The sequence below is a fragment of the Aythya fuligula genome, chromosome 1 (assembly GCF_009819795.1).
Source record: "Aythya fuligula isolate bAytFul2 chromosome 1, bAytFul2.pri, whole genome shotgun sequence".
Taxonomy (NCBI): domain Eukaryota; kingdom Metazoa; phylum Chordata; class Aves; order Anseriformes; family Anatidae; genus Aythya; species Aythya fuligula.
This window is the reverse complement of record NC_045559.1, coordinates 128002505-128018615: the sequence shown is the minus strand read 5'-3', so window position 1 is coordinate 128018615 and position 16111 is coordinate 128002505. Positions and strand designations below refer to the sequence as shown.

Below are 16111 nucleotides of genomic sequence, written 5' to 3'. Positions count from 1 at the left end.
TAAAATACCCTTTTCCCAGTGATGTGATGAAAGACTCCAGAGTAAGTAATGAGGGAGCAGACGAGTTTGCCAACTTCTTCTCCTGGTGGACAATAACAAACAAGGAGAACATTTGAGTGATGAACAGCCATCCTTAGGGACCCTGCTTCTCTATTGTTCTGCAGTCTGAGGACTTATCTCGAGAAATGTCAGAGCATTCAAAGCCAAAAAGGAGAGAAGCAAATCATTCCTTTGGTTTTCTTTAAACTTTGCAAAGGACAGGCATCGAAAGCTGGCCTACTGTGCCTATGAAACCACCTGCAGTTCTGCCTTCATTCTAAGCTAAGAAAAAATATTTGTATAACTAACAGAGACTGATCTCAGGTAAAATAGCTTAGAATAATTTTTTTTTAGAAGAGACAAAGGTTTTTTTCAGACTTACAAATAGTTTTGTGGGTTTACTCCAAGCCCCTGCACATGACTTGGTAATGTCACTCTCACCTTGAAGGAAAAGATGTGTGAGCACTGAGGACAGCTGGGTGATGGGACATGCGGCAGCTGGACAGATGGAGCCTGCTGGAAGTCACTACAACTCCACTAGGACACAGGAAAGAGGTGACAGAAAGCAAAGTCAGAGAGGACAAAAGATGCCAAGTATATAAATACATTTGACATTAAGTGCTGAAGGTTTTCATTCCCACTCTAGTGGAAGAATAACAGCCACTATTTTGATTTTGATGGTGAGATTGGAGGAAAAAGAGGATGAAGCTGCATAGATATTACAGGAAAAACAAACAAACATACAAAAAAAAAAAAATAATTAGATAACACTAAATGCAGGGGAAATCTCTGCATATGTCTGTGGCTGGGTGGATGTCTGCATGTACATTTAGAAACACATGTCAAGCGAGCTGTTCACATATTATTTCTCAAACTGCCATAAGTGCATTTGTTAATAAACTGTGGGGGAACTAAATCCATAATACCATTCAGTGTCTGTGAAAAGGTGTTTTCCATTGACTTCAATTTACACATTCAGCAGCAGTGTTTGGTACCCAGAGTAGACAGTAAATGATGTCTTTGATTTTTTTTTTTCCTTTGATATAATATTTTGGAGTAAACAACCATTTGTTCCTCTTTCTTTTCCAGTGTAAATATAGTCACAAACTTATCGGTATAGAAGAAAGTTCTCAAGTGGCTCAGGCAGGTGCAGCTTAGGGACTGCATATAAGCACGACCGACCCAGATGTTTTCTGATACACAACCGGCACAGCTGGGCCAAGCTGGCAGGACCTGGAAAAATATAATAAAATAAAAGCAAGAACAAGCTCCCCTGCCCCCAGTATAAGTCAAAAGGCAACAAAGAGCAGCAAGATTTGAAAATTAGATCAAGCACTACACAACAACTTGTTGATGTTAAAGAGATCTACACACATTATTGACTTATTTTGTCTAAACTGCTTCAGCAACTTTAAACCTATGAACACTAAGAACCTTTTTCTGTGTGCATAGCTAGTTTTTTTTCTGGACCTTTTCTTGAGCTAATACTGAAAATGCCATATAGGTGTCTGCATTGTGTCTGTGTCTAGCTGTGTCTGGGAAGGCAGAGCCTGGGGAACACAGGCCAACTAAGAGGGCATGAGCAAGCTTGGAAAAATGAAGGTTATGGAGGGGAATTAATCCAGCATGTCCATGTCCTGGGAATATTACTATTGGATGCACCAAGTTTTGGCTATATGTGGCACAGGTGAAAATGGCACAAGAGGAGCTAGACTCATTTTTGCTCAGAAGTTGCTTTCAGTAGACTGGGAAGATAAATAGAAATATTGTAGAGAGTGCAAAGGGCACTGCAGCTTACTTGCAGTTTTCCTGCACTTGCTTGCAGGTTTGGGCTTGGACAGCAGCCCCACAAACATTCATTCATTGCACCTTTTTCTTCAGGAAGCTGGATGTTGAGTCAGAGTGCTTGACTGAACACAAGATGGCGCTACTAAAATAGCTGTGATGATATCAATAAATACACTCTCCCAGCAGTTTTCAATCCTCAGTCCTTAGAGTCTGGATTGGTAAATAAAAATAATTTTCCTTCCATACATTGGAAAGAAAAACACAGAATAACCAACCACTTTACTTACTAAAACTACTATTGTGCAGCAGATGTAGCAACAAAGCAGAGATTGCTTATTTCTGCGTAGTAGGCCTGTGCTACAATCTTGAAATCAGTAGAAAACTTAGGTAAAAGAAATAAATACTGTTCTATTAAAATAAAAGAGAGAGAGAGAGAGAGAGAGGAAGAAGAAGAAGAAGAAGAAAGGAAACCTTTACCTTCCCGAAGTAGGAGCGCCTGCTCTATTTTGCTGTTGGGTACAGCAAGGTCCAGGGCACATTTGAAATCTGCATTTCTGCCTTTCAGGTTAGCACCATAGTCTGCCAGCAAGACGACTATCTCCACGCTGGATTTCCTTGCTGCTGCATGGAGAGGGGAGTCTAATCGCTTCCCTGCATTCACGTTGGCTCCTTGGGAAAGCAAGAGTGTGTGGTTGGCACTGGGAGGAGGCAGGAGCCTTCTGACCCTGCATCATAGAGGTTGGCTTCCACCAGTAGCCTCAACAATTGAAGGGCATCAGTGGCAGCCAGCCCTTCCTAATTTCTCTAAGTACTGCCAGTCCAAAACTCATCAGATCAAATACCTGCTTTATAAATGTCTACTGAGCCAGAGTCCTGTCTGCAGCAGGTAGGGCTGAGCAACCATTGAAATTCTTAGAATTTCAACCCAGTAGATTATCAAAAGCTATCACCTGCTGTGCAAATTTGTTAATATCACACAATCTAACACAGGTTATGTTAATTTAGTTATGGGAAGATGGGTGAGGGAGAGGCAAGGGAGGAAAAAACTTTTAGGTATCTGAATGGAATAATTTTGGGAGTACAGCAAACAAAATGCATGCCCTAGGTTTTGCCATTCACAGCACGGTCATGCTTCCAGCAGGTGTCAATCAGCAAATGTACACTGACAGCAAAAGTGTACTGTAGCTCTTAAAATGTGCCTGGCCCTACAGGGATTTTACTTTCAAGCATCTTTACTACTATCTTCAACATCAGCCGAGAAGCAGATGAAGTCAATGCTTCTCAGGGCAGTTAATTTTTTCATACTCAGAAGACTTGATTTTGGTCCTCAATATTGGCCGATACTTTCTATGCCTCCTGACATCATTCTAGAAAACAAACTCTATTTTACTTTCATATTCAGATGGTCTCAGGTAGGTCTCTGTAACTATAATTTTCCAGCAAGGAAATCCTAAATTCTTCCTGAATACAGGTGAAATTTCAGTCGTCTCACAGATTCAGACTGTCCAAATATCTCTTGCAGAAATTTCTGTAATGTTTGTGTTGGAGAGGAAACCCAGGGTGATAAGCTGTGTTGGCTCACACCACCCCATCTCTCTCCCAGCCCCTATCTGCAAGCATACCAAGCTCCAGCAGCTTCTTGACACAGTCCGTCCTCTGGTACGTGCAAGCCACATAGAGAGGGGTCCCATGCTGCAGGTCTTCTTGGTCAATGTCAACCTTGTGGGCCAAAAGGACCTCCATGCACTCTCGGTGACCTGTGTGGTGAAAAAGAGCCATCACTTAATTTCAGTGGTGCAGAGCAGAATACACCCAGATACAATCAATGAGGCAGAAGAGATGGGAATAACCCAAGCATATTTATTCATGCTGTAGACTGTTTTTTTGTTTGTTTGTTTTTGTTTTTTTTTTGAGGGCAAAGGGGAAGAGTTGCTATTGCCTTCACTCCCACCCTGAACATTACCTCTCTTGACTGCCTCGTGAATGGGTGAAGCAAGGTGGCTCCCGAGCTGTGGCTTGGCTCCAAATTCAAGCAGCATGTTGACACAAGCCACGCTGCCACTGCAGCAGGCATTAAACAGAGGAGTGATCCCATCAATGGTGGCTGCGTTGACCTGAAACAGCAGGACACGCTCAGAATAATCCGATATAGGAGGAACGCCCTTGGAGTGTGCGTCATGTGCTCAACAAAAATGCACCAGAACAAGATGCTTGCCTTCTTTAATTTCAAAATTGATTTTGTTTGCAATTTTCAGAGTCATTCATTATGGGACTGCACATATAACATTTTGCTTTGAGCTCTGCCCTCTCTCACAGACAGCTAGTGCCGTAAGGCAGCAATACTGCCTGCTGGGAATTGCTCAGAAAACGCAGACTATTTCTTTCTTATATGGAGAACTTGAGTATTGTTATAACCATCTATTTTGCACTAACACATATTATACACTCAGCTAACTTTGCTTTTTAAATGAAAATGTAGTCCATGTTTAATACTTTCACCTGAAAATACATTTCCAACAGAAGACATATTCATGAAAACATAGTCTTAATCCCAAAGAGAATAGGAGGCCAAAAGGGTTTGTGTTCATGTGAGTGTGTATATTTATGTGTAAGACAGAAAGAATTTCTGTCCTTGACCTCTGACATAGATAGCTGGCAAGAGCCACCATCCGTCATTCTCCACCGGGAGAGCACAGTGCCCAGGCTGTGCCGTGCATACCACTGTAGCTGCCAGGTTTGGCTGCCTAGCAGGCCCTCTGAGGCAATTTATGCAGTGAACCTGCATGCTTTTAATTTTGTGGCAAACTGAGAAAGTACAATGAATTGTGAAAGCTCATGGCAGTTTGTGTGGTTTCCAAATCAGCGAGAAGAGGAAAAAGGAGAGAAAGAGCTGGAGAAGTCCTGGGCCACCAACGAAGCTGAAGTCTGCTACCAACCAAACACGAGCAGCTTCACGATAGGGTGGAATAACCAGGGGAGAAATACTCAGTTTGCACAATTCAATTAGTAAGATATTTTGCCTGTGAAGTGGAGAAAGGCAGAGATATTTAAAAAACTATTGAGTTATCTAGATAATTCAGCAGCGGACCATAGGCAGTTGATACCTTTCTTACTAGTTGTCCTTGTTCATTTGCCCAACTGAATTGTATACGACACCTTACAAGTTAAACCTTTTTCTTACAAGGTGTGTTTCACACAGTCACAGGCCCATCCTTGCCCCTTTCAGTGCTTCATCCCTGGCCATTTCCTGCAAACCCCAAGAGCACAGCAGCTGGTGGGAGGTCACACTTCTCCTGGAGTTGCTGCAGCAGCACAGGAGGCAGCTCCTACCCTTTGGTGGCTCCTCCAGTGTGTGGGGAGAGGCCAGGCACTACAGCATGTGAACATCTGTCTGTCTGCTCAGATCCTGGAGCCCCAAAATGAAGCTCAATCTTCCTGAAATGGCAGGGCTCTTGCTGAGACTGTTTCAACAGTACTATCACTGCAGATCCCATTCCCTTGCTCGCTGTCAAGCTAAGCAATCCCCCGTCCTAAACAGCTTCAAAAACAACAGAAGGAAAGGAATGGATGTATTTTGGAGTATCCATATTTCAGACAGGTCTCTTGCTGCAACGCAGCACTCCCCAAACTCTCATGGGCAGGTCTGACTAGAGCTGCTGGGGCACTGGAGGTCCATTGGCATCGTTTTACAGAGGGGCCAGGGATTCAAGCAAGCTGATAGCAAGGGTAAGCAAGGAGATAGCCAAAGAAGGGAAAATACGTCTTTGGATTCCCTCTCCACTGGGCATTGGTTTAACTGGTAAAAGAGGAAAGATGGATAAAACAGCTGTTGTGGAATAAATGGTTTCTTTAAAACAACAACAACAAAATAGGGTACAGCAATAAAGGTGAGCAGCAAAACAGAACATTTTCTCCCAGAAGTCAGACAACAGCTTGCTGGTTTTATTTATGAACAGAGAGGGAGGGGAAAGAAAACAAATAAACAAAAAAACTCTGGGACTATGTATTATATCACGAACAGGCTGTTTTCTTAAGTAAGCAACAGGTAGTTCAGACGTGATCCTCTAAATTACAAAAAAAAAAAAAAAAAAAAAAAATCATTTCTATACCAAAACTGCACAGAATTTTATTTTATTTTTCCCCCATCTTTCAAAGGAACTGAAATATGGCACAGTGTGTGAAGTTAATAAATGGATTTTCTTCTGCAAGGGATGGTTTGATTGCCTGTTCTGGTGTTTCACAGTTTCTTGCCATGTAAATTGTGCTTGAAAAGCTTGTAACTCAGTCAAATGAAATATGTTCTCATATATCTAATCCTATTCCTGTATCTCCATTTTTAACGTGTATTCTACCCTAGTTCCAGCTGGACAAAATGGTATTTTATTAACAGACAAAGTGTGACATTGATTTAAGCACATCTGTTTTTACTTACATGAGACTCCCAAACTACTCCGTGGAAGACTGGAGGCAATCCAATTATCATTACAGAGAAAAAAAAAAAAAAAAAAAAAAAGATAAGCCATTTTCCCCAGACCTCCACCAGCCCTGAGGCTCACCTGAGCACCATTCTCCAGCAGCAGCTTTGCACAGGCCACATGGCCACCCAGGCAGGCTTCGTGGAGAGCCGAGACTCGATCTGTCGTCACCAGGTTCACATTGAAACCCTGCAAGGCAGAGCGTGGGGCCTGAGGGCAAGGACCTGCCGGGCCAGGTAGCAACCCCAGGGCACCAGTGGTGGTTGGATGCTGGATGGAGAGCACCACACCACGAGGTACATGGGTAGGGATGCTGTTTGTGGTTGTCACCAGAAAGGGTAGCTGCTAATGGTGGTGGTCCAGCAGCTTGGTTGGACCCTTTTGGCTCCATCCGTGGGGAAAGCAGACACTCATGATGTGATTCATCTCATCCTGAAGTAGCTGCAAATTGAATGAATTGCATCCTGAAAATGCATCCACTGATTATACGGGGTGCCAAATGTGGTCCACTCAGGTGTAGTAAAGTAGATAAATCTCACCCACAGATCATATCCTCTTATCTGACCACCCAGAAGTTTTACGCTGGAAGAAAAGAACTGTGAATTACACACGCCTCATTACAGGCATTTCTCCAAGTGACAGTTCTTACATCTATTCCCACAAAAACAGACACCAGATATATTCACTGGGGAGAAAGAAATTGCCATATGTGCTGTCCCCAAAATATAGCTAAATATCCTCGTAAGTAAGATTTCACAGCCATGTGTGAGAACAGGCCTAGGAGCAGCTTCATTTCACACTTGACATCTTGTATTATGCAGCACTATTCCTCCTTCTGCCCAACGTGCTGTAAGCCAGGCAGCTCACAAGATGGCAGCAATGCACTGCTTGTATCCAGCAGTAATGCTTTCAGTAGAGAGAAATACAAGCCAGCAACGTTACACTGTAAAAGCCACCAAACCTGGTGCAATGAACATTAAAAACAGCCACTGTAATTACTTTAGGATAGAAATTCTATGATATAAAACGAATCATTTTTCAGCCATGTGAAAATGTTATTAACGCAAAGGCTGGTTGTGGCTAAAAACTGGCACAAATTTCCTTCACGTTACAACAATTCCAGGGGAACAGATAAAATCTTGAAAAAATGTTGAGGTTATTCCATTTTCACATTGTATAGATGTTTCATATTTACTGATCAGTATATTCCTTCAAGAATAATGTCTTCTAGAGGCGCCTGGTAAGAAGAGAGCTATTCATTTTCATTATTCATATATAAATTTAACAAATTAAATTCATTAATTGCAAATGAAAAAATAAGAACTGATATCTTGGACAAAATAGCAGTCCCCTCAGTTACTAAATGGCAATCAAGTTACACATCTTACAACAGCTGTTTCCCAAATACCACTGATGTTAAGCCTTGTGTTCATATGATTTTACATTCTTCCCAGTATATTTGCAAAATAAGATGCTTCTTCAGGTGCTGGAGCTGGCATTGGTGAGTCCTTGAGCTCCTTTAAAACCCCAGTGACCCATCTCCACACAGGCACAAACAGCCCCTTATATCAAGGCATCCCCTGGGAAGCAAAAAACTGTCCCAGATTTCAGAAGAATTTGGTCCCAAGGCAGAGACATCTGAGTGCCCCATACCCTAAAGTATAGCTCCATATTTCATTTCAGGCTAATGGCATAACTACCTGGGAAGCGATGAGCAATGGTTATACTGTTCCATGAAGAGCTTTGCCCTTACATTTATCAAACTGCTCTGAATCATCTCCGTTTCACTCTCCACAGACGTTGCTACCTCGATCTATTTTCATCAGCAAGGACCCTCATCCTTCACTCCTGAAATTAATGTTCTCAGCAGAAGGAGAAAGGGTAGATTAACTAAGTAATGTATAGCCACACCAGGTGCTTCTCCCATGTGTAACCACAACCAGTGAACAACTGGGGCATCCACTGTTTAACTACAACACTGGGTGCCTCCCGCTGATAAGATGGTGTAAAGTCAATGCAGGTGGAGATAGAGGGGGTCAGAAGGGACCTCTTCAACGGAGAGAAATGCTGGGTTCTGCCCCTGGGACAGAGCAAATCCAGATACAGGCACAGGCTGGAAGCCAGGTGGCTGGGGAGCAGCTCGGCAGAAAGGGCCCTGGGGGTGCTGGTGGCAGTAGGCTCAGCACCAGCCAGCAGTGTGCCCTGGCAGCCAGAGGGCAAACTGCTTTTTGGGGTGCATTACACACAGCACAGCCAGCTGGTCAAAGGAGGTGATTCTCCTCTTGCATTCAGTGTTGGTGAGGCCTCACCCTGAGCACTGTGTGCAGTTCTGGGCTCCACAGCACAGAAAGGCTGCTGAGGTCCCTGAAAGTGCCCAGAGGAGGACAGCAGAGCTGGCAGCAGGGCTGGAAGGCATGTGCTGTGAGGGGAGGCTGAGGACACTTGGGCTGCCCAGCCTGGAGGAGAGGAGGCCCAGAGGCGCCCTCACTGCTCTCTGCAGCCTCCTGAGGAGGGGAAGCGCAGGGGGAGGCGCTGGCCTCCACTCCTGGGGCCCGATGGCCGGGCACGAGCACGGCACAGAGCTGCACCAGGGAGTTCAGGCTGGGCATCGGGAAACGTTTCTGTGCCGTGAGGGTGGGCACACACTGCAACAGGCTTCCTGGAGAGCTGGGTGCTGCCCCGTGCCTGTCAGTGCTCAAGGGGCATTTGGGCAATGCCCTCAGTGATGTGCCCTAACTGCTGGTTAGGCACCAACCTCATTTGGCTGCAGCCGTGCCTTGATAAATATCTGGAGAAGAGGCATTTGCCCCTGCAGCTCCACTCCTTGAGGATATTGCCTATTTGAGATGCAGCCTCACCTTGTTCTCCATACAGCTATCGCGGATGAAAATTATTGACCATGATTTGTGGGGAGGAGATTACTCAGTTGTGCCAGATTGAGGATCTGGGTTTAAAGAAAGATAAGGAGGATAGCTTTCCCTTTACTGTTGTCCATTTTCACACCTATTTTCATTTCTAATATATATCCTTTCCCCCTCTTTCTTTCGCCTGAACTCTTGGTTACAGTTCGAATAAAGGGTTTCGGGCTGCCAGCTCTCTAGGAACACCATGCTTGCTGTTTTATGAAGTAAGACATACTCTTACAACTTTCTACTTTTTTTTTCTCCAAATATCTAACATATATATTGTTCCTATTCTATTCAAGCCCAGTCTGCACTGTTTATCACTGAAAAAGAGCCCGAGGATCATTGTTTATTACACAGCAAGCTACAAGCAGTAGCAGTCTTTGTCCTGGGCTTGTACTCAGTGTCTTGTCTCAGCAAACCAACATATGCCCAAAGGCGTGCATGTGGATATATTACTTATATGACTGTATTTCTTAGGCACTGCTGCAGTCTACTACCAGCTCACTGACTTGCAGATATAATTCAAAAGAAATCAGGCTGCTTCCCAACCTTGTCTTTACCTGTAGGCTTTTACCTGTGCAATCAAGGTTTTCAAAGACAGGAGGCGTCCTTGGAAGGCAGCATCATGCAGAGGAGATCTGTCTGCCCAGCTGCCTAGAACAGCAAAATCGTAAGGGTTAATTCAGGTACGGAACAAAAGGAGATCCTGGGAGGATGAGGGAAATGCAACTGCATGTAAATGCAGACCGGGCTCGAAAATCAATGCGGTGTCAGCAGTGAAACTGTTGATAAATTGATCTCAGCTGAGCAGCTGAGGCTCAGCACTCCAGAGTAAAGCAGACCACTCATTAAGGGACCTAAACACAAGCTTGTTGGCAGAACTTTTAAAAACAGCTAAAAAACACCCTTCGGCAAAGACTATGACTTTAGTGCTGCTGGGACTCACCCAGGGACTTTAGAGCCCTGCAGTTCTCATATTGGAAAAAAAAAATAAAAAATAAAAAATAAACAAAAATAACAAGCCTCTGTCTCTTCTAGAGAGCTTTTGTCACAAATGACCCATATTCTGGCTTCCTTTCACTTAGAGTCTCATAGGAGGGAGACACTGGGACACTGTGTCCATCAAACGAATTCTAGCATGACCCTGGCAGTTTTATTTCCCAAACCAACAATTTCATAAATAACTTCCTCCAGCTCTGACTAGCACGTATCACGTTTCATCCTCCTCCTCACTGGAAGGTTTCAGAACAGACATAAAAAAATAAATCCTGCCTGAGGTTTCACTTCTCTTCCTTAATCATTTTGAGTTCTTGAACTGTGAAGACTCCTTCATGCAAGCTAGCTTGCTCTTTTCCTTATCTTAGTCTATTCAAGTGCCACAAAACAAAAAATCCTTAGCCTAGCTACTACCTACACTTACAGCCAACTTGCCTATATTAAACATAACTCAAGTGGAGCAAGTGCATTTACACTGCCAGAGGATGGAAGCAATATCAATGTTTGCATTCACACTCTGATGTAGTGTAACCCTACAAGCATAGTACTTGAAACCCATATCCTGTTTAATATTTTCAGCAATGCAGCACACCAGAGAGAAAGGAAAAGGTGATTCATCTCCATTTTAGGTGTAACCTGAAGCAGAGAGATCTCAATGAGAAGCTCAGAAACATCCCTGGGGACTTCAGGCCAAGGACTGGGCAGGTTTTTTTAGCCTTGGCCATGGTAGAGCTTTTTTCAAGCTCTCACTGCAATACCCAAGAAGCCCAACCAACAAAGGGCACCCTGGTGCACGTGGCAAATTCACTGGCCAAGGCAGAAGTGACAGAGCCCAGAAATACGCAGGGACCGTCGTGCCTGTATGCCAGTGACTGCCACACAGCTGCAGGAGAAGAGATGGACCTAAAGGATCTGTTCCACTCTCTGGTTTAAAGCCAGAATTACTCTCTGGCTTTGCCAGGTTTTCAGCAGCCCTTGGCCTCCTTGCAGTGTGCGTTCATTACTCTAGAGGTGGGATGCAATTCACCTCATGGTGTTACGATTTTAAATAGTGTTTTTATTTTTGTCTCTATTTATGTAAGGAGCTGTTTCTGGGCTCCTAGGGAACGAAGCTGGCATGGAAGGACCAGTCAGCATGCTATGCAACCAGTTTCTTCAGGATCAAGTAGGACTTGCCAGGCAAAATGATAGAAACAGGAACCAGGCAGGGTTGGAGAGAGGTTTGCCTGAAAACATCCAAAAAACCCCACCTCATGCTGACAAGTGAAACAGGCAAGCTCAGTTCAGAAAGTTAGAAGACTGGTAACATTGCAAGGGACAAAAATTATGGGTTGTATCCAGCAGCAGAGTTCAGAGGTAACTGAGATAATGGAGCTACAGTGTCTTAATTAAACTCCTAGTCATATCGTATAGTATGTGGAAACACATTTCACATGCATTGTAAATGCGTGTGTATGCACACACATGCCTCACCAAGAAAATACATGCTGCTGCATACTTCCATGCTAGCCACAGCAACCTACCTCCCTGAAATGTGTGGCAAATATAGTTCCCATACGGGGCACATCTTCCCTTCACAGCTGTGAGTGACATGTTGGAAGTCACCGTGTCTTTTCTAGACTTCTACAGATAAGTTTAGGAAGCTCTGCTTCTGCACTACTTCACTGCAAAGAGAAGAGGCTGTGAAACTCTGCCTGTAATCCAATCTAGAGCCCCAGCAACAGCATCACATGATCTTATATTTTGAAAGATTATCCTTAATGGCTTTTTGCAAATGGCAACTTGCAGATAAAAATATGTTGTAGTCTGCTAAATTTCAAAGACACTTCGATAAAAACCTGTAGGAAGGAACAACTGCTGTTTGTCATGCCTTAGTCTACAACTGCATGAAGGCATTTCAGAAGAAGTGACAGCAATAAATAATTGGAATCATATTCTAGAGAATAGCAAATAAGTTAATAACCCTGAGACAGAAATTCCTGTATATAAATGATCTGTAAGGAATGCTTTTCTACCATTTTTCTTATGAATAGATCTTAATATCTTTGCTTCGGGTGGCTATCTCACACCACAAACAGACCCACTCATTTTCATGTGCCTGTTCGTGGTGGCACAGTTCATCTTGAAGCTAGTGTCCAACGACTGAGTCACGTAAAGGTCTGTGATGTTACAATGCTGATACAAATCTTCAAGCAGGAAAATATGTTCTCATTAGTAGTAAAATTAAATTATTGTGTCATTTTAATTACTGGAATTCCGGACACGCAAATGCCTGTCTATACGTTATTATGGCAGTAATGCGGTGGAGTAATTTCAAAATTACTTGGAAGAAAATTAACCAAAAAAAAGTGAAACGACCTATGAAATAGCCTAGCAAATAAAATAGATTCTTGTGCCATTATTTTTTTCAGAATAATTTTAGCCATATTCATTTTTATGGTCTGACTAAAACAGGGATTTGGGGCTTGGATTCATGAAGTCATTAATTATATCCCCCTAGTATCTCCTTTCAGAATATCAACATGCTAAATTTTGTCCCTGTAGTCTCTAGCAGTAAAGCTAGTAGATCTGTCTGTAACCCCCACTAACGAATGCCTTGCTTCCTAGAACAATCTTTTTATCAACTGTAGTGCCTTGAGCAAATGTCGTCCTCATTCTAGCAGGGTAACTGTTGGAGTCTCATATTTTGCACACCTAAAGCATGCCAACACATACTGACAATGCAAAGACATCAGAACTGGAAGGCACTTCAGCTTAAGACATTCACCCTATGCATTTAGCAACAGACTCCTCGTTTCATGGCAAATTGATATTTTAAATCCTAAGCAACATATTTGTAGCAAATACACATCTAAATGTTAGAGTGCCAGCATTTTTACTTTACCTGGGACTATTCCATAGATCTCTTCTGCTATCCTGGCAGCCTCTTTTCTGTTGCCTTTAACAATATAGAAATGGGTCAGCAGAGCCAAGGAAATCTTAATTAAAAGCTTGAAGCAAAACAAAGCAAAAATGGCAAAATAAATGTTAGTGAAAGCATGGAGTATAGAACTGCCCTCCATTTTGGTTTGTCCTTTGAATAGTTTCTCAGGTCTGCAAAGCTGCACCGGGCTATTATTGGTATCGTATGTCATCTATTTTAAACCCTCCAGAACTTGCTGTTCCTCAGTTACCAAAAATACATTTGTTTTTATTCAGTATGGCTATTTGATATCAAATAACAATACCAAGTATAAAATAATCTGAAAATCTCATGCCATATAGGATACAAACAAATAATTCTTTTGCAAAGTCACCTGAGTATGGATTTCTAAGACATTTTCAGACAGAAGTTTGCCATACCACCTGAAAGCCTATACATCCGCATTATATATATTCTTTGATACTGTGGTTGAATTTACAAAGACTATATATGCAAAGTTGCAGAAATGGTTCACAGATACCACGAGAAGAATACTTTTCTGTCTTTCCCATCTTGATAACAGGCCTTGCTAGTACTCAGATACAGAACAAAGGCATGCATATCAAAGAAAAGCATTATCATGAAAGAATCTGAAATAAACCAGTGTATTTTCAAAGAAAGGGCTAAGAAGTCAAAGTTACTCTATGAGGGGAAAAATATATTGAAAGTGTATAATCAGAAACACATGATAACACACTGATATTTTCTGTCACTCAGGGATGAAGAATGGTGACCATTAATATCCCTTGCAACCAGCATCTGACTGTTTTGAAAGAACGGAAATATTTTTACATTATCCGTCACTGAATCCTAGATGTAATATTCGAAACTAAAGAAGATGCACCCTTTCTTTAACTCCCTTTTTTCTTTCTGAAAACACATGGCTTCCAGAGTACAGAGTATTTTTTCTGCATGTAATTATGTGAATGTCTGTAGAACATCCCATTTCCTTTCCATTTAAACATTTCTTTATTGCTATTTTTCCGTAAGTACAGCAGGAGAGTTTTTCTTCATATCTCCTCCTTGCGCCCAGGTTCTTCTACCCTTTGGCTTACATAACTGTCAAAGGAAAAAGTGGGACATCCCAAGGAGTCAGTGGATATGCAAAAGTAAATTTTACAGCAAATGATTACCCTGGACACTGAAGATGCAGTTTGTTTTGTAGTAAATATCCTACAAGTTTTGTGTTGTTGCTTCTTTTTCTTTTCTTTTTTTTTTTTTTTTTTTCCAAGTGAAACCATTTTTCTGAAATTCTGAATTAAACTAAAATACCACGCTTTTACCAAAACATACGTATTAAGTGAACATTTCCTTCCACAGTAATATATACTGGTAGAAACCATAATACATATGAATCCAAAATAGGAAAATCACCAAGTTTTGGTCACTTTAATCACACTTGCAACATGACAAGACAGCTGAATATACTGATTACATGGCAAGACAAGCGCAGCTAAGGAACTAAGTTCCTTACATTACCCAATACAGTTAAGTTTGCTCAACTGAGACATAAAAAAAGAGAAGTTAGCAGAGGTGACCCCCAAAAGAAAGAGGGAAAGAATTATCGGTTAACCCTAGAAAAATATGAGACAATCATAGAATATCCCAAGTTGGAATCTTGGTAAAGATTTTAGTTGGACAATGGAGTCCTCTGAGAAAAACTCATGTAATCTCTTAATCCATTTACAGTGCATAAGAGCACCAGGAAAATGCCTGCACTGAATTTAGAGTCACTGTTAAGAAGACAGCTAAAAAGCGTGGTGGGAAGTATTAATTCTGGTGAAGGTGGTAGTCAGGCAAGCAATGGCAAGAGCTGGTGTGATCACCCAGAAACACGTGGCATTTCTAAAACTAAAAGAGGGTGGAGCAACAGAACATAGGCAGGAGAAGAGGTGTAACACAATGGAAGAGCACAACACAGAAACAGGAACATCACCTCCCTCACTGCTTTGTCACAGTTGTGTTTTGAATGGGATGGATTGTGCAACCTACCAATAGGCTACAGGGCTGAACTGAGCAAGTCAGCACATGGTAGAAAAAAATATGCCTTATTGAGAACTTCGGCAGGATGCCTAAACCACTCCATGAATAGCTTTCAGCCACAGTGATTACCAAACTGTCATATCAAAATATCCAGAGTATATGTTAATCCTTCAGTAAAACTCTCATGACATGGTGAATAAATAGTAGGTTAGCTAGATCCTCTGAAGAACTGGGAAGTTATTTTTTAATATAGCCTTACTTTAGAAGTCTGCAAGGAATAAGCACAAAAGAAAAGACAGTCCAAGTTTAGAAGAAAACTCATTTTTATTATGGATCACCTTCAGTTTAGCCAAGAGTAAAAAAATATGTCAGATGTGACCTGAAGAATTTGGCAAGAGAATAAAGATCAGAGGGAACCTCCTCTCAATGAAGAATTAAAGAGGAGTTAGTCTACTCCTATGCTTGGCAGTCTTTGAATTATTGCATTGTATCTCTAATGTATTCAGTTGAGAGTTTGACTATCAAATATTTTCAACTAAAGATAATTGAAAAAAAATGAATGCTTTAACAGAAGAGATCAGAACAAGAATATGTTCTAGAGATCCTGGCTATTTTTTCTATCAGTTTGATCTAATAAATGATATTGCCTCCCATGCTAGCCTTGCCTCACTGCATCCTTAGATCAGCACAGTTACAACACTGCTGCTTTCTGAAAGGGATGTATTTAGTGACTCACTGGTTGCTCTCAAACAAGCAGGTAGGTGTAGGATTCATCTCACCTAACCGTAGCCCATTGCACCACAAATTCCGGTTATCTAAACTCTTTCTACTATCCGAGTAGGAAAACAAGGAATTCCAGCTGGTAATTAATTTCCTTCTGTCTGTCTCCAACACCTAAGCTAGTGCAGGATGACTCACCCTCTAGATGCATTCCCTCCATCACTTCTGGTTAGGCAAGCTTA

The 16111-nt window shown here is 42.0% G+C and overlaps 1 protein-coding gene across 2 annotated transcripts; it reads right to left on the bottom strand.

Annotated features, from left to right (window-relative positions):
• Positions 1 to 1147: 1147 nt before the first annotated feature.
• ASB11 (ankyrin repeat and SOCS box containing 11) lies at positions 1148 to 13266 on the bottom strand. Of its 2 annotated transcripts, XM_032207293.1 has the most exons (8): positions 13089 to 13266; positions 9783 to 9862; position 8612; positions 6384 to 6439; positions 3791 to 3941; positions 3450 to 3584; positions 2305 to 2496; positions 1148 to 1272 (listed from the first exon to the last, which is right to left on the bottom strand). In XM_032207293.1, exons 1-8 carry the CDS (start codon positions 13264 to 13266, stop codon positions 1148 to 1150), a joined length of 918 nt encoding a protein of 305 aa, XP_032063184.1. The 2 variants fall into 2 exon arrangements, with proteins under 2 accessions (XP_032063184.1, XP_032063176.1); XM_032207285.1 differs by lacking the exon at position 8612 and having other exon boundaries at positions 6384 to 6491.
• Between the last annotated feature and the right edge of the window lie 2845 nt (positions 13267 to 16111).